The sequence below is a fragment of the Fundulus heteroclitus genome, chromosome 9 (genome assembly GCF_011125445.2).
Source record: "Fundulus heteroclitus isolate FHET01 chromosome 9, MU-UCD_Fhet_4.1, whole genome shotgun sequence".
Classification (NCBI taxonomy): domain Eukaryota; kingdom Metazoa; phylum Chordata; class Actinopteri; order Cyprinodontiformes; family Fundulidae; genus Fundulus; species Fundulus heteroclitus.
Window position 1 is genome coordinate 28,465,122 of NC_046369.1, and position 16,830 is coordinate 28,481,951.

Sequence of the window (16,830 nt, forward strand, 5' to 3'; positions counted from 1 at the left end):
CAGATAAAATAACCAGTGGAGGCCGCGAACAGGTCTATAGTTTAACAGTAAATACTCCGGTTATCGATTTAACAAGTAGCACATTGGGCAGAATTATTTGGACGCCGTTTTTTGTTGATAAATGTAACTATGGTTTAAATTGACGTTTTGTCTCTAGTTACTGCATTCTAATATCAAAATTAGTTTGATGATCTAACACAGTGAAATGCGACAAAAAAAAAAAGCAAACAGGAGAAACAAGCACTGCGGTCTCCGAAAAAGGTCACCCCGCTCAATAAGCACTAGTATTTATTTAAATTTTTTTACTCACTCAATTTCCTAATTGGGCAGTTTGGTCAAAGTCTCACCGTTTTCTCCCCACGGCTCTTCTTAATTTACGAGAGGCACCTGAAGGCCACACAATGAACACTGTTGCCACGTTCTACATGACGTAGCAGGAGGCGTGGCCCCGGTGGGAGGCGTCATAGCTAATCGTTGGAAGACAGGAACCACACGGCAGCTCATATTAATGCTCATAACGCCAGCGGGAGGCTTGCAGAGAGGTGAGAGTCTGTTATTTATTTATTTATTTATTTTTAAAAACTGTAATTTTGATCTAAAACTGTTATTTACGTGTCCGGTCGACGCGTTAGCAGCTAATATAAATATGTGCCGGGCGCCAGTGTCCTGACACATGCTTGTCTGTCTGCTGCTGCTGTTAGGGCAGGATGATTAATGTCGTTTAAAAAGACGTAAGGGCAGTTAGTGTAAATACCAGAGCTTTATAAAAAGCAGTCCTGCCTGTTCTGGGTTTCTGTGCTGCTCCTGAAAAGGAAGCATCCTTGCTGTGTGTTTGTAAAGCCTCAGCCTGACATTCAGACAGCCCTGCTCTAAGAAACGTCAAGCGTCAAAGTTTCATGAGCGAATCAGCCCGTGTGTGTGTTGGTGTTGTGCTCTCCGTTGACAAATAAATAAAAGAGCTACAGGGATGGGACGGTTTCCTGCTTGTGGTGGGTGTGGGCCCTGGCAAACAGTACATCGTTTAAGTAAATGGTTTCCATTAAAAGTGTCCTGCTGGATGTTGAGCTGTCACCACTTCTGCCTGTTGCCCGGCAACAACCAGGCATCCCCAGCCCCAGCCCCTCCCAATGCAAATACAATACTGTAAAAGTATTCTTTAGATTTACTTAGTAGAGGACCGATGCATCGGCCGGCCGATGTTTTCATTTTTTTGGTCCTGTATCGACTGACTTCAGCGGTGGTCAGTGTTTTTCCTCCTTCTTCTCCCCATTGACCTAAAGAAGCTCTCTTTTTTATTTTTATTTGCTGTGACAGGTTGCCATAAAAGTGTTTTTTTTGTTTTGTTTTTTTGTGTACCTTTCAAACTGCGGTCCGAAGCGCATTGTTAATATTAGGTGGTTTGAATGCACGTTTTGAGAAATGTGAAACATTCGTGATCATTCTATCATGTAAATGGAGGAGGAAACAACGAATGTCGGCCTCAAGAATCTGCCCCCTCCACCCCCATTAAAAAAAAAAAAAAGAAAACAGCAGCACATAATGGGTATCAGTTAGCCTGATGTCAGAATAATTGGTATAGTCAGCTTTAAAAAAAAACTGTACCGGTCGTTCTCTAGTATTTAGGACTAAATACCTTTTTAAACTGCAATCAAAAAGTCGTAAAACTTAAAGAACTGATCTCTTTTTCTTTTTTTGGCAGAGGTAATCCAACTCGTTATCCATCATGGACCCAAACAGCAGCGGACTCGCGCAGAAGTTGGCCGAGGCGGGCCAGTCTCACCTCCTGCAGTTCTGGAAGGAGCTGAGCCCTGAGGACCAGCGGGACCTTCTCCAGGAGCTCCAGGGGATCGACTTCCAGGAGATCAACGGATTCTTCAAGAGCGCCATGGAGACGTCCAGCAGCAGCAGACACGAGAAGATGGACGCCCGCATGGAGCCGGTCCCCAGGGAGGTGCTCGGGAGCGTGACGCGAGACAGGGAGAGTCTGAAAGACTGGGAGGTCAAAGGTCAGTCAGGAGTTTGAAACAGTTTTTTTATTTTTTTTTTCAAAGGTGTAACTTTGAGTTTTTATTCTCCAGCAGAACAGTAAGGAAGCAGGAAGAGGGTTTTATTATTCTTTTACTGTCTGAATTGTCATGTGCTAGGAAAAGCCAAAAGCCCTAGATTCTTTTAGGCCCTTACCTGCTGATAGAGGGAAGCAATTTACTGGTATTTCTCTGAGAAGCTTAATGCGATTAAAGCATCACATGGCAACCCAGATGAAGGGACGTATCTTCAGAACGGTTCAGAGAACCCACCTCCGCGTCCACACAGGGAAGCCATTACAGTGTATCTGTTTGCCAAAGCCCCCCCCTGAGCAGCACGGTTGCGATCCAGTTACTCACCGCGTGTTTTCACCAGACTCACAACTTTGCCCCAGTGTTGTTTCATGGGGAGTTTTTAAAAAAATATGAGTAAGTGGGATCTCATAGTTTTTGAGTCGTTGCGCAATCACTCCGTTGCTGAGGAGATCTGACCGTCTATGATGAATCACTTGGGTTAATTTCCTCCCTCTTTCATGGCCAAGCGTAACAGGGGAGGCGGTCGGGCCCGAAGACATCTGGTTCTGATCTGGGGCTGACGTCGTTGGGTTTGCCTTTCTTGACCCTTATCCATGAAGTCATCTCTCCGCGTCGTGACCGCTTGCGTGCGTGCAGGGTGTGGCGCGTGGTTGTGCGGGATTATTGGGAGAGCAGTCAAAGTCTAGCTGGCCCTCCCAGCGCATGGTGTAAAAAATCGTCTCCTGGCACCCGTGCCTAGAAATCTTGTAGCCTGTTGTTGTCACGTAGCTGGTAGTAAACCGGAGATAAACTTGGCGCGTGGACTCAATAAAGTTTTGATTTCGTTTCGTTTATCGATTTCCTTAGAAGTATTCACGGGTAAATGTTTTAAGAAAGAGTTTCTGCGTCGGAGCCCGATGTTAACATTCTGCCTTTGGTGTTACAGCTTCAGAGCTCATTAATAAATGAAGGTTAACAGGGAACTGTATGGATTACCTCTATCTGTATTGTTTGGTTAAGTCTATCATTGTTTATCTAAGATTTCCCTGCAAGGTCAATTGAGTTGTCCTAAAGGCATCCAATAAGATTAGGATTAGATAGTAGGAATGTGTGAAGAGAGCACATACTATAATGAAGCAGGGTTTCCTTCACTATCTTATATATACACTGTACTTTTTCACATTATGTCACGTTGCGGCTACAAACGTTCGTGTATTAAATTTTGAATAAGTGTGCCTGACCAGTACAAAGTTGTGCAAAATTATGAAGTGGAAGGACATGGATAATAATTTACTGAAAAAAAATCTGAAGAGTGAGGCCAGCGTCTTTGTTAAGCCTCCTTTACTATGATTCCCCCAAATTAAATCCTGTGTATCCAGCTTTGTTGTTAACACTCCAGAGGTTTGTTTGTGAGCTTTAGAAAACAAACTAGACGATGCAGACAGAGCAACACAGCAGAGGGGTCAGCTATAGAGCTGTGGAGAAGTGCAAAGCAGAGTTGGGTTATAAGATGGTGTTCAAAGCTTTAAGTCCTTCACAGATCTCTGATGATTCCATCATCTGAAAATGAAAAGAATCCACAGATCTGGCCTTAATGGACGAGTGTCAAGGGAAAAAAAACAACAACTGTTGTTTAAAGTAAGAAAACTATGAAAAGTCGTCTTTCCAGTTTACCACAAACCATGAAGGCAGCACAAAAGGTGCTCTGGTCAAAGACCACTTTTGCAAAATGCAAAGAAGAATGGCCAAACAACTCAGTCCATAGCTGTCTAAATGTGGTGGACACATGCCCCAAAAGACGTGTAGGCTTGGGCTGAATACATATGCACTCCACACTTTTCAGATGTTTATGTGTAAACAAACAAAAAAAAACATTTAGTTCACAGTTATCAGCTTCTTTGTGTTGATCTATTGCGTAGAATCCTAATAAATTACATCCAATAGCGTGGTTGTAACGTTAGAAAGAGCTATGAATGCTTTTTAGGTTCGTTTACGCTGCTACAATAGGACAGACGTCGGCTCTGTTCATACAAAGACTCAAACTGTTGTGCTCCCATTCCCCCTCAGGTCTGGACTGCATCGCTCAGAGTAAAGTGGCTGTCCTGCTGTTGGCGGGCGGTCAGGGAACCAGACTCGGGGTCTCTTACCCCAAAGGCATGTACGACGTCGGGCTGCCGTCCCACAAAACTCTCTTTCAGATCCAAGCAGAGCGCATTTTGAAGCTGCAGCAGCTGGCAGAGCGAAAGACTACAGCCAAGTGCTGTATTCCCTGGTGAGGCTTTGGCTTTTATTTTATTTTTTTTGTTTTTTTTGACGAGAAATAGGCAGGCCAAATGTAACAACCACCCACCTGTCCTCTTTGTAAACGAATCCCTGTTCTGTGTGCATGATGAATAAGTGGGTCAGATCACTGTAGGCACTGAAGGAAACTGGATGGGATTAGCTCCCTGCTGGGCAGATCTGAGGGTAGTTTACTGTCTGAAAAGGGAAAGAGGTGCCGGAGATTAGTCAAGCAGGTTGTTAGGCCTAATTTACCGTACAGATCTTAAATCTTTGACATCTGAACTTAGTCTTTGAGTTTTGTAAAAACAAAACAAACAAAAAAAATTGTAAAATGTGGATTTTAAATTCAGTTAATGTTCCAAACATGCCTCCTTTGTGCCATCTCTGCATTTTTAATGTAACCACAAGTGTAAACCATATAACCGAGTCTTGGATTCTTTCTGTGCTGCCTTCAGGTACATCATGACCAGCGGCAGGACGATGGATTCCACCAAGGACTTCTTCTCACAGCACAAGTACTTTGGCTTGGACAAGAACGATGTGATCTTCTTCCAGCAGGGCATGCTGCCAGCAATGGACTACAGTGGGAAGATCATCCTGGAGAGCAAAGGGAAGCTGTCCATGGCTCCTGGTAGGGCCAAAGATTATTCCTCACTACAAGATTCATTCCCAGGAGGGGAGTGGGGATTTAATTCTTACGCATTTGTATGTGTTTCAGATGGAAACGGGGGTCTTTACAGAGCTCTTGGGAACCAGGGAGTCCTGGATGACATGCAGCGGAGGGGAATCGAGTTCATTCACGTGTACTGCGTGGACAACGTCCTGGTCAAAGTGGCCGATCCCACGTTTGTTGGGTTCTGCGTGCAGAAGGGAGCGGACTGTGGAGCGAAGGTCGGTGACACCTCCTGCTGCTTCTTTCTAGTGCTTTTGTTATCGATCCTGGGTCTTTTGTCGCGTTTTGTGACGTTAGAACCACGAACTTGGTTCTGTTCATCCTAGCATTTCAGGCGATAAACCAACTTAAAGTAGCGCATAGTTGTAAAGTGGAAGGAAAGTGAATACTTTAAAGAACCTCTTTCACTACACTTACAGCTGCAGGGGGTTTTGGGTATGTCTGCCAGTTTTACACTTTTAGAAGTGTCTACTAATGCTCCCTAATGAGCCCAGTTTCCTTTTCCTTCAGTTTGTTAGTGTTACCTGACTAAATATGAAAAGTTTAAAGGGGTGTGAATACTTCTGTAGTGGCCTGTATTAATGATTTATGAAGTGCATTCATGAGACTGAGCTCCTACCTGTTTTTTTTTTTTTTTTTTTTAAAGGTGTTGAAAAGAACATTATAAACTTTATAGGTTTTACTGCCGTGTATTATAGATCTGAGCTCATGCATAAAGGATCTGCAATGGGGCAAAGTCCTCGCGCTGAATAGAGTTACTCGCTCTCACAAAGCCCACAGCTAATGACTCGCCTCGAGCACCTTGTTTGTAACGCCGAGCCTTTGTCTGGTGTTCATATTCCAATGAATCATCTGTTGGTGAAAATAATGCTGGAGGGCTTGTCCGTACACATTGAGGAACAAAAAGTCTGAGATTCTTTGGAAATCACAAGAGATCGGCGTTGGAAAGACAGAAGCCAAAATGAGACTTTCCAGTCAGAACCAACAGGAAATAAAATATGAACAATTTCTTTAGTTTATTTGGACCACACCACCTGGCTTCTCACGCCCCCCACGTTATTTATTGATTCCCATGTCTTCTGTTAGAACGAAACCTTTACTGAATCGAAACCGAGGCAGCAGCGGACCCGTTTTCTTCCTCCCATAAAGTTTCTTTATCTCATATTCATCAGACAAGAAGGATAATAAATGTTCAAACAGTGCTGGAATTAATAACCCGTAGTCGGACGTCACACGAGAGCAAAGTATGTCAGCGGTCGAGTCGAGGCGGCTGCTGCGGTCTGGTCGGTCGGTCCAGTTTTTCCAGCAAGGCGCCGACGAGAACACATGCTGCTCATATCTTTCTAGTGAACCCTGAGTAATTAAAGGTGTGGCGTGCTGTCACAGCAGTGCTGTCAGCTGCACCGTCTGCTACTCGCCACTGGGTGGTGCTGTTGACCTCTTTCGCCTCTGAATTACTTGCTGCTTTTTAGCTACTTTAAATCATTTATTTTCCAGGTTTACAGGAGATGGATTACTTTTGTTTTAGCGTGGAAGGAACAGCGATTATGAAGAGTTATACAGACAGATTTGCTGGAAAGACCTAAAATAAATACATTTTTTCTCTGAAGCAGCAAAACCACATGGTGAAATTTTATTTGAGTACATTTACTGTGGAAGTAGAAAAATCCAGTGTTAGAAAAAGTAGTTATTTGCAATAAAATCACAGAAGGGATGATGGTTGGTGCTGCAGCTGTCAATACTGTGTCCAAATCCCTTTTGCCAATTTAGTCTTCTTTCACCAAATGCTTTTAGTCATTATCCTGCTGAAAGACCCAGGAACGATCCAGTGTCTCTGCTTTCTTGCAAAGGCCACAAGATTTTTTTCATCTGTCCTGGTAATCAAAGAGTGCATTATAAGATTTACTCCCAACAGCTGGAGGACAAGCAGTCCCACAGCATCACAGATCCTCCGCTGTAATTAACAGCAGGCACGAAAAGCTTTTCCATAAATTCACCCTTTGTGAGCTCATACGGCTACATTAAAAGCAGAGGTGGGTCAATCCGGCTTCAAAAAGTAGAAACCCCGCCATTCATCCGGTCCACCTGACCAGGTGATTGTAAACATTAGTCCCTGTCTCTGCTGTGGTGTTGGAACATGCAAATGGCTCGAACTAATTTCTCTGTGCAGGCTTTTGACTTTCTGAACCTGGATTATCCACATCTGAGTGAAAGATTCATTTATTTGAAAGCTTTACAGATCTTTGGAGGGTTGCAAACAAATGTGGGCAGCAATGTAAATATTGCACATGCCGGTCAAATAGCAGACCCTTAGAGGCAGCTGGTCAGTTCCTCTCCTGGAAACCATCATACCTACAGGATTTATACTATGTTCTTTTTCTTGGAGAGTCGGATAACAATATAGTTATTTTTGGAAGCTACACTCCAAAACAGTATTACACTAGTAGTAACTTCTTGCTCTTTGACAGGACCTTATGTGTTTTTTCTGAGGGTTTAAACGTGTGGCAAGTACAGCTACATAAAGCTGACTAAAGGCTGATGAGGTGCTCAGTACTACACATATTTTTGTAACACTTTAGCTTTATGTGCTCTTTGTTTCTTTCTTGTGTTTTTTTTTTATTGTTTCAGTGTTAGCGCTTTCCTCAAAATCAGTGTTCTCAATAGAAAAATCCACTGATATGTTTCACAGGCCACACCTCATCCAGGGTGTGGCCTGTGAAATCTGACTAGGATTAGACACACACTCTGTATTAGGGCGGAGAAGGCCTTTTAATGAATTATAACTCAGAGTTGCACCTTCTTTAAATATGTTCACTTTCAAAGCGAGTAAAAACAAACACTTTATGAACGTTTCATATTTTAATTTTTGCGTAATACAAATAGTATCTCGTGCTTATGACTTTACAGATGTGAAAGGAAAGAGAAAAAAAGATATATGGAGGAAGAATTACTAGCTTTTTGTTGAGCTTCCTGACGACATACAGACATATACAACTAATCTTAATCTCGGTCCTAACTAGCAATGGACACAAAACGAAACAAGCCCCACTTGTTGCTATCTGAAGAACTGATTGTTTGCGGCGATGTAGGCGGGAGATGCGCTGATTGAGTAATGCCAAATGATGAACATAGTAATAACAATGACATAGCATGGTAACCAGATGAAAAAGTCCATGTCAACATCACTTCCTTTGTTCTGTGTCCTCTGACTTTCCACTCTTTCAAAATCAGCAGTTACGCATGTCATTGCTTTTATAGGGCATCCAGAGTTTGGCTGAAGTCATGCAGACACTTTCTACGCCGATTATCTCGTTAAAGTCCCAACCAGGGCTGATTCTTCAGAGGCTGAATTAATCGGCACGTTGAAGCGTGGCGCAGCAGAGATGGCAGGATGGCATCAAAGCAGAGTCCCTCCCGCCGTAAATTACCAAGAGCCTCTAACTTTTTATGTGGCTTCACTACCCCTGCCCCCCCCCCCCTACTCCCACCCCATAATCATGGCTCAACTCTGTCATTAGCAGCCAGTTTAAGGGGGAAGAGGGCTCTGACTTCATTTAGAGCAGATGGAGCTTGAATGCTAAAAAGGTGAATTAAACCGATTATTACATTTAAGTTTTACAAACAGGCCGTGTTTATTTTTTTTATTTTTATTTTTTTTTTCTGTACCCATTTCAACCTTTTGATTTTTCTGGATGGTTTATGAGGTGCGTTTAAGAAAACAAAAAAACGTATTCATACTGTTTGCTTCATCTTCACATTCTGTAACAATGCGACCACAATCACAAACAAATGCGTAATCGTGAAGAAATATGAAACACATCTGCTGACTGAAAGTTTTTGGTCTTTTCCTCTTTGGGAAATGGTTCAAGCTCAGACTGGATGGCGAACATGTGTGAACATGAAAGATTCTGAATGTAGGTCTGGACTTTGACTCGGCCGTTCTAACCCATCGATATGCTCTGATCCACGCACGCTGCATCCAGCGCTCTGCGGTGTCCAGCAGGTTTTCTTCCAGGACCAGCTTCAGCTCCATACCTTGAAAATCTCTAATCGGCTGAGTTAAAGCATCCCAGCAGCATCATACCACCACCACCATGTTTCACCATTGGGGTGGTGTTTTTTTTAGGGCAATGTGCAGTGTTGGTGTTCTGGTGCACATGTGCAGCTATGTTGGTCCGCTTCAAAAAATCTAATAAAATAAAAAAAAAAGTGCATAAATTGGCAGTGTGTCTAATTTGAAATTTAAATCATGTGAAATATAGAGAATATATTACATAGTTAACGGCAGCACTAACAGGTTGTGCGGATTTGAGGGGCCGTCTGCGCATTAAATCTGACTGTTGCCGCTTTCAGGTGGTGGAGAAAACCAATCCGACTGAGGCCGTGGGCGTCGTCTGCAAGGTGGACGGACGTTATCAGGTGGTGGAGTACAGCGAGATCACCCTGGCAACAGCCGAGAAGCGCAGCTCGGACGGCCGCCTGCTGTTCAACGCGGGCAACGTGGCCAACCACTTCTTCAGCTTCCCGTTCCTGCGGGATGTTGTGCAGTAAGCGTTTTTTTTCGCCGCACCGCTGTAATGTATTCCACCTATTGCTTACCCACTTACACGGATGGCATCAGAATACTGGGTCTTTATTCTGATTTATTTATTTTTTCCCCCCTCATCAGGAAGTATGAGCCACAGCTGCAGCACCACGTCGCCCAGAAGAAGATCCCATACGTGGACCCGCAGGGTCGGCTCGTCAAGCCAGACAAACCGAATGGGATTAAAATGGAAAAGTTTGTCTTCGACATCTTCCAGTTCGCAAAGTGAGGAGCATTTCGCCTTCTTTTTCCGCAGAACGTGTGCAGTCGACGGTAAAACGCACTCACCTCAGACTAAAAGATATTAAAGTAACGGGAAGATGGCGTCTGAGGCGCGCTCTAGTTGAGAGATGGCTGTGTCACATGTGGGCCTCCGAGCCAAAAATCTTCTAACTCTGCTCTTTGAGCCGTTCCTTCTCACAGGAACCAGCTCCCCCTTTTTTTTTTTTTTTTTTTTCCAGTCCCCAACCGTATCCTTCACCCTGAGCTGTGACATTTCTCCAAAGTCTGATCCAGCAGGCCACGGCTGCCAGGTTCTCTGAAGGAGCGAGGAGGTTTTACGAGCTGTTTGCTCATTCCTCCTCTTCAAATGTTACATGACATCAGCTCTGAGTCATCTGACGGCTAATCAAAATTTACTTTTAATTAAAGGAGTGCAGTAATGATTGACGGGTGGAAACACGCAGCAGACGAACGCGCTGTGTCCCAAAATGAAAACAGATGAGAAACGATTGTGTTGCTGCCCTGAAGACGGATCAGATTTGTGACTGGGCTGGCAGCCTCACAGCTTAGGATGAATCCAGATGGGGTTGACTCTCTTTGCTGCCACATTTCTAAAAATGCCTGTTGAATTATGGACCTCGGATCCTCACAGTACGATGCGCAGCGATGTCCTATGTTCTTTTTCTTTTGTATTTTAGCACTGTGAGCCTGTGATGTCTTCTTACTACCGTGAATTATCCATAAACATCAGATATGTGGTTGTTTATTCCAAGATGTGGTTCATGAAAGCTTGTAAGTCATAAGTACTGGGCTAAACGGGTCCAAACTGAAGAGATTCTGGAACATATGGTTAAGAAAATCATGAGTTTAAGCAGCTAAAATATAATTTCCTGCCACGTTGCGCCCCTCTCACGTGTTTGTGCACATCCTCGTTTGTTTCCTGGAGCTCAGTCTTTGTGTAAAAGCAAACAAAACACTCTGCATCAAACTGACTAAACCTTTGTGTCGAGGGTCTTCACCGGTACAGTGCTTCGCAAAAGTATTTGCAACCATTTCCCTCATTTTGCCGCATTAAAGCCACAAACCTCCATGTACTTTAGTAGGATTTTATATGATAGACCAATAGAAAGTAGTGCATACTTGTGAAGAGGGTGATTACAATATTTTTTTAAATTGTATTCAGCCCCTTGTTTTTCTGACACCACTTGGTAAATCTCCTGCTGCCAATTCTATACAGAAGTCCGTCCAGTCAGTGAACAGAGTCGCCCTGTCTGTGACGTATGCTCAGCATAAATGGTCGGAAATGAAAGGACACCTGGGAAATCCTGGAGAAAAACTGTTAGGAATTGGAAAGGCTTGAGACTGAGGCAGAGGCATCAAGCTAGAGCTACAGATTTACCAGGCTGCAACCTGGCCCTTCAGGCTGTTCATCTGAACCAAACATTTAGGGGGAGATTTTCCCTGATGCAAGGCCTTTTTAAAAGACGTTTTATTAAAAACTTATTAAAATGGAAAATGTTGGGTGTAATACCAGGTATTTGCCTTCATTAACTATGTTATTAATTTTCAGTTTAATTTCCTGGTGAACCACAGACCAGGAACCACAAACATTCAGTGACTTTCACTCCAAAGCAGACTTGGTTCATCCACGCCTTAAAACTGGCTGGAGGGACCTATACCCTGTATTTGTTGTTGAGAATATTCAAAATGTTTTCTATACCAGGAAAATGGGAAACAATTCACAACACTTTGAATCGTCTTGTTAATGGAAAGTGCTATATAAAAAAAAACTAGCCTTGCCATACTATTGACATCGTATCACTTTCTTTTAATAAGGTAAAAATACTACATTCTTAGTTTATTATTTAGAAGGTAAAACAAAATAAAAAAACAAACAATTTGATAAATGTTCATTAAAAAGAAAACATTTTGTGACTCAAAGGGTCTTTATACTTTTTTGGTCTGTGTGGCAAAAGGCTCAGACAGCGGTTTAGATCAAAGCACATTCATGTATTAGAATGGCCTAGTCAAAGTCCAAACCTAGATTAAATTAGGGATGTGTGGCAAGCCATTGACACAGTTTCTATTTCTAAGAAGAATAAACAAAACTATCAATATTTAGGTTTACATTTCTGGCAGAGAAATACCTCAAAGACCCGTGGTCTACAAAGGAACACTAAAACGCTTTAAAAATGCGTAATGTATTTTTCTTTGAATGCCACAAGTGTGAAGTAAATGAAATAGATTGTTTGTAACTGTAACAGATTTTTTTGGAGAAGGCTGAGGGGAATGAATACAAGGGACAAATTGTCTTTATAAATAGTCAGTTTGAGCAGCTAAACATTAAATGGTAACTGGACTGAATTCATGAATCGCTTTTCTAGTCACAATAACCACTCGCAGCACTTTACACTGTAGCCACATTCACCCATTGGCACTCACAAACTCACACGCTGATATGCAGATTGGTAGGTAGGTGCCTTGCCTGGGGGAACATCGTCATGTGACAAGGATGCTGGAATCAGCCCCACAACTTTACTATTCACTGAGCCAGTCGCCCCATTTCTACCAGCGCTACCCAAAACATAACCAGACCTCATGTCCGTGGCAGCGTCTCAGAAATCGCCCCCACAGCCATCTCCTCCTGCCAACGTGATGAAACCCAAATACTTCAGAGGTCCAGGTGTCATAATGATCTAGTGGTAAAACCAACTAAGGATTCTCCAACTATTCCCAAACAATAGTTATAAAAACACAAACGGTTTCATCAGTATTTCAGATGGGACAGCACATGTCCTTCCGTTGAGCTTGGAGCTGTAAAAGAGAAGTTATGGCCGCCTCCTCCGGCCGTCCGTGCCGATTGCTCACTGTCCTTGCGCGCTGATGTCTCCCAACAGGACGTTCGCGGTGTACGAGGTGCTGCGGGAGGACGAGTTCTCCCCGCTGAAGAACGCCGACACTCAGGACGGGAAGGACACGCCCACCACCGCCAGGCACGCCCTCATGTCCCTGCACCACCGCTGGGTGCTCAACGCCGGCGGCCACTTCATCGACGAGAACGGCACGCGCGTGCCCGCCATTCCCAGGTCAGGAACCGCAGCGCGTTGACCAGCACTGGGTTTGAACACCAGAGCGGCTTCTTCCTGGTTGTTCCCCCCCACCCCCCACACACACACACCTTATTCACACGCTCCACGCCGTGGACCTCTATGCACTTGGCCTTGATGTGTTTAGATGTCATGTTGTTTAGCTTCACACTCTCACCTCCCCTTCTCTCATGCTCGGTGTTGCACCTGTGTGTCCCGTACAATGTTTCCAGAGACGGAGCGGAAGGCAGTGTCACAGATGATGGCAGCAGAAAGTAATTATTCCCCTGGTGTACTGAGTGCATGGTGACGGGGTTTCGGCTTCTTTTATCCTCCTCCTCAGAAATGCTAACACTTTTTGTTTTTCTTAAAGTTCCTTCATTTCCACTGAGAAAATAGCGTTTTTGTCTTTTTTATTACAAATCCTTCCACACCTAGATCTACCTCTTGAACTTGTTCACATTTTGTTAAATTACAAAAACACAATTGTATTTTATTGTGATTTATTTATTTTTTTACTCAAAGGAACACATTATTGTGAAGTGAGGGGTAAATACTGCATAAATAAAAAATAATTAAATACACTGCAAAAACGGATCTAAAAATAAGTAAAATGTTCTTAAGGTTAGTGTATTTATCCTTGATTTGAGTAGGTAAATAAGATTATCTGCCAATGGAATGAGTATTTTGACCCCTAAAATAAGATAATTAGACATCCTGCACTTGAAATAAGATGATGGAGATGAGTTGTTCCTATTTTAAGTGCAAAAATCTTATTCCATTGGCAAATCATCTTATTTACCTGCTCAAATCAAGGACAACTACACTGATTTTAAGAACATTTTACTAATTTCTAGTTCCGTTTTTGCAGTGTAAACATAATCTGAGTGTGTGATACCCCTGACCTCAAAGGTCAGTGCTGGTAGCCTTTGGTGTGACACAACACCAATGAAGTAGCTCTCAGTTTCAAGAAGGTTGGTGATCCCTGAGCTAAACGAAGACCAGGGAACACTGCAGGCACATTCGGGATAAAGTTGTGGGAGTAACTTTAAAGCGGAGTTAGGTTATGAAACAATTACCCTAGCTATGAAGGTGTCACGGTGCACTGTTCATACCATCCTCTGAACAATTTGGCAGCACTGCAAACCTACCAAGTTATGGACATCCAACTAAACAGATGGGCATAGTAGCAACCAAGAGGGCCATCGTTCTTCTGGAGGAGCTGTAGAGTCCTACCGCTCGGGTGGGCGAATCTGCCTGGCCTTTTAGGAAGAGGGATTAGAGGAAAGAAAGCCATAAGACGTTTTATGCTGTAGCGCAACAAGCCAAGAGAGGTGCTCTGGCCAGATGAGACCCAAACTGAGCTTGTGGTCCTACATGTAAAAGCCAATGTGTGGGAGAAAACTAAACCAGCTAATTACTTTAAATGCACAGTGAAACATGGTGGCGGCAGCATCATGGCCTGAGAAGCCTTTCTCTTAGGGGAGAATATTGAAGCTGGTCAGAGGTAATGGGAGGATGGATGGAGATTAATGCAAGGCAGCGCTGGGAAGAAAACCTGTTGGACCGCAAAGCAGGATAGGAACCCCCAAACATTTAGCAATAGCTACAATGCCATAGCCTCGTGTGACCATCCTGATCCCGCGAGCTTTCAAGGTTTCACTCGCAGATCAGTCTGGATACTCTCCATTAAAGAAAATTTGGAGTCGTTCACCAAACGAACGTCCAATCAGCGTTGGCTTTGAGGCGGGTTGAGGTGTGACGCAACGAGAAGCGCGACAGTTCAGTCTAAAGAACATGGCGGCTTCAGCCGGTGAAACTAGCGTTAGCGTGGCTATCGAGCAAGTTTTATCGGAATTACAGAGTATTTCTTTGCTGAGCTAACGAGCCTTTACCTGCAGCAGCAAGAGTAGCTTGGCTTGTGTAGCTTGGCTCTGTTACGAGCGACGACGAATCTGATTGGTTCATTTGGCCCGTCTATCACCAACATAGGCCAATCAGCTAACCAGTATTTTCGCCCCTTCCCAAAATTACTTCAATGGAAGGTTTCCAGATGGATATGCGGAGCAAATCCATCTGGCGGAGTCAGGTAAACAATGCCATGGTTCAGATCTAAATATACGAATGGTTCTTTCAGTTTTAGCTGGAAAGAAAATAGTAAAAACATCTATCTTTTTCATTCCCCTTCACAATTATGTGCTTCTTTGTGTTTATCACATAAAATCCCAATAAAACACATTGAGGTTCGAGGCTGTATTTCCACAAAATGTGAAAAAAGTTTTAAGGGGTGTGAATACTTTTTCTTAAGGGACTGTATCAGTTGTTATGAAGGATCAGTCTAGTTCAGTAACGGCTGATTTACTGTCACCGTGATCCGACGACACAGCATTTATCCTCTGACGGTTCACGCTAAGACTCGTGCGCGCGTACAGGACGTACGCACGTGTTGCATGCTGGGTAATGGGAACCACTCGTCTTCTTTTTTTCCCCCCATCAAACTTTCAAATAGACTCTGAACCTGCTGATTTGTGTACGAGATCATTCCGGGTTCTCCTGCTCTCTGCTTTGTTTGTCTCTGCTTGCTCGGACAAAAAATGACCAGCATGTGCCTCTCTGGCGTTCCGTGGACTCCTGGATGTGATTAAGGCTCCTAATGGTCGGGCTTCTCCTTCAGTCCTTCACCTTCTCTTGCAGCTGAACATCTGACTGTCCAGATGTGGGATCTGTGATCGCTGTCTGCAATAATTACCCAGAAACGGGCACGATGAGTGAGGGTTATGTGACGTGCCCCCCCCCAGTTGTTCGGGAAGCACTGGGTGGAGACATTTCCAAGTCATTCATCTGTTTGCTTCTGGAGGACGTCTGCTACGGGTCAGAGGACTAATCACTGGTTTGCCATGAAGCTCTTATTATCCGCCTTTCATCTCTAATCACAAGCCTCAGTAAAAGACCAGCTGTTTTTCAGGGTTTCCTGCCACTTCTCTAAGCTACCGTCCCTCTGTGTGTTTTTCACGAGACGGTCCCTAATCCTGTTTCTTTTTTTTTTTCTACTTCTCGTCTTCTTCCCTCCCGACTGCAGCCTGAAGGATGGAACAGACCTGCCGATCAAATGCGAGATCTCTCCGCTGGTGTCCTACGGGGGGGAGGTAAGGCCCGGGGGGACTCTAAGAGAAACCCCAGATGTCGTCGCCGACGTCTCTCCTGACGATGTTCTGTCCTATCAAGGGTCTCGAGGAGCTGGTGAAGGGACGCGAGTTCCAGGCGACGCTGATGATCGACGAGCGCGGCGTCCACGAGCTGGTGAGGAACGGAGTTTGATGCGCCGGGGGAGAGACGCAGGAGAACCACCCAAAGACCATCTCATGCACTCTGTTCTCCTGCGCGCTCCGTGGGGAGAAACTGTGACGTTGTCGTCGTCGCCGTGCAATAACAAACATCCCCCCCCCCCTCCAGCGTTGAGGCGACCGTACTGTCTGACGTGAACGAGCCTGATGAAGTACGCCGTTTACCCTGTAGCACCAACTGTCCTTTCAGTTTCCTATGCTGATACGATGTCATACCTTGTCCATTTTTTGTTTGTTTGTGTCACAGAGCACTTGAACACGCGTTGAAATTATGAATGAAATCATTACTGACTGGACGACGCATTCAGCAAATGCGTCTATTTATTTCGCTTCTGAGACTTATTTTTGTATGTCCTGACGGATGCTGTTTTAGATGGAGTTTTCCATCTATTTAACTTGTAATTTTTCTACATGAATAGAGTGCGATGAAGTAATCCATACATGTCAGGATATATGGATCGGGATGTGGGGGGTATTTATAATAGCTGCTTCTTTTGGTTATGTAATCATTACAGATAAGACACAATGGTTTCTATGATCTTTTACTAAATAAATTTCCTACCTGGAAATCAAATGAGCGTTTTCTCACTCTTTCTTT

The 16,830-nt window shown here is 43.9% G+C and overlaps 1 protein-coding gene across 3 annotated transcripts; it reads left to right on the plus strand.

Annotated features, from left to right (window-relative positions):
- Positions 1–414: 414 nt before the first annotated feature.
- On the plus strand, positions 415–16,810 carry uap1 (UDP-N-acetylglucosamine pyrophosphorylase 1). Of its 3 annotated transcripts, XM_012871638.3 has the most exons (11): positions 415–542; positions 1,700–2,006; positions 4,107–4,311; positions 4,778–4,953; positions 5,041–5,213; positions 9,349–9,542; positions 9,665–9,805; positions 12,700–12,888; positions 13,122–13,163; positions 15,968–16,034; positions 16,114–16,810. In XM_012871638.3, exons 2-11 carry the CDS (start codon positions 1,724–1,726, stop codon positions 16,204–16,206), a joined length of 1,563 nt encoding a protein of 520 aa, XP_012727092.2. In that variant the 5' UTR covers positions 415–542; positions 1,700–1,723; the 3' UTR covers positions 16,207–16,810. The 3 variants fall into 3 exon arrangements, with proteins under 3 accessions (XP_012727092.2, XP_012727093.2, XP_035997281.1); XM_012871639.3 differs by lacking the exon at positions 13,122–13,163; XM_036141388.1 differs by lacking the exons at positions 15,968–16,034; positions 16,114–16,810 and having other exon boundaries at positions 13,122–13,483.
- Positions 16,811–16,830: the final 20 nt, after the last annotated feature.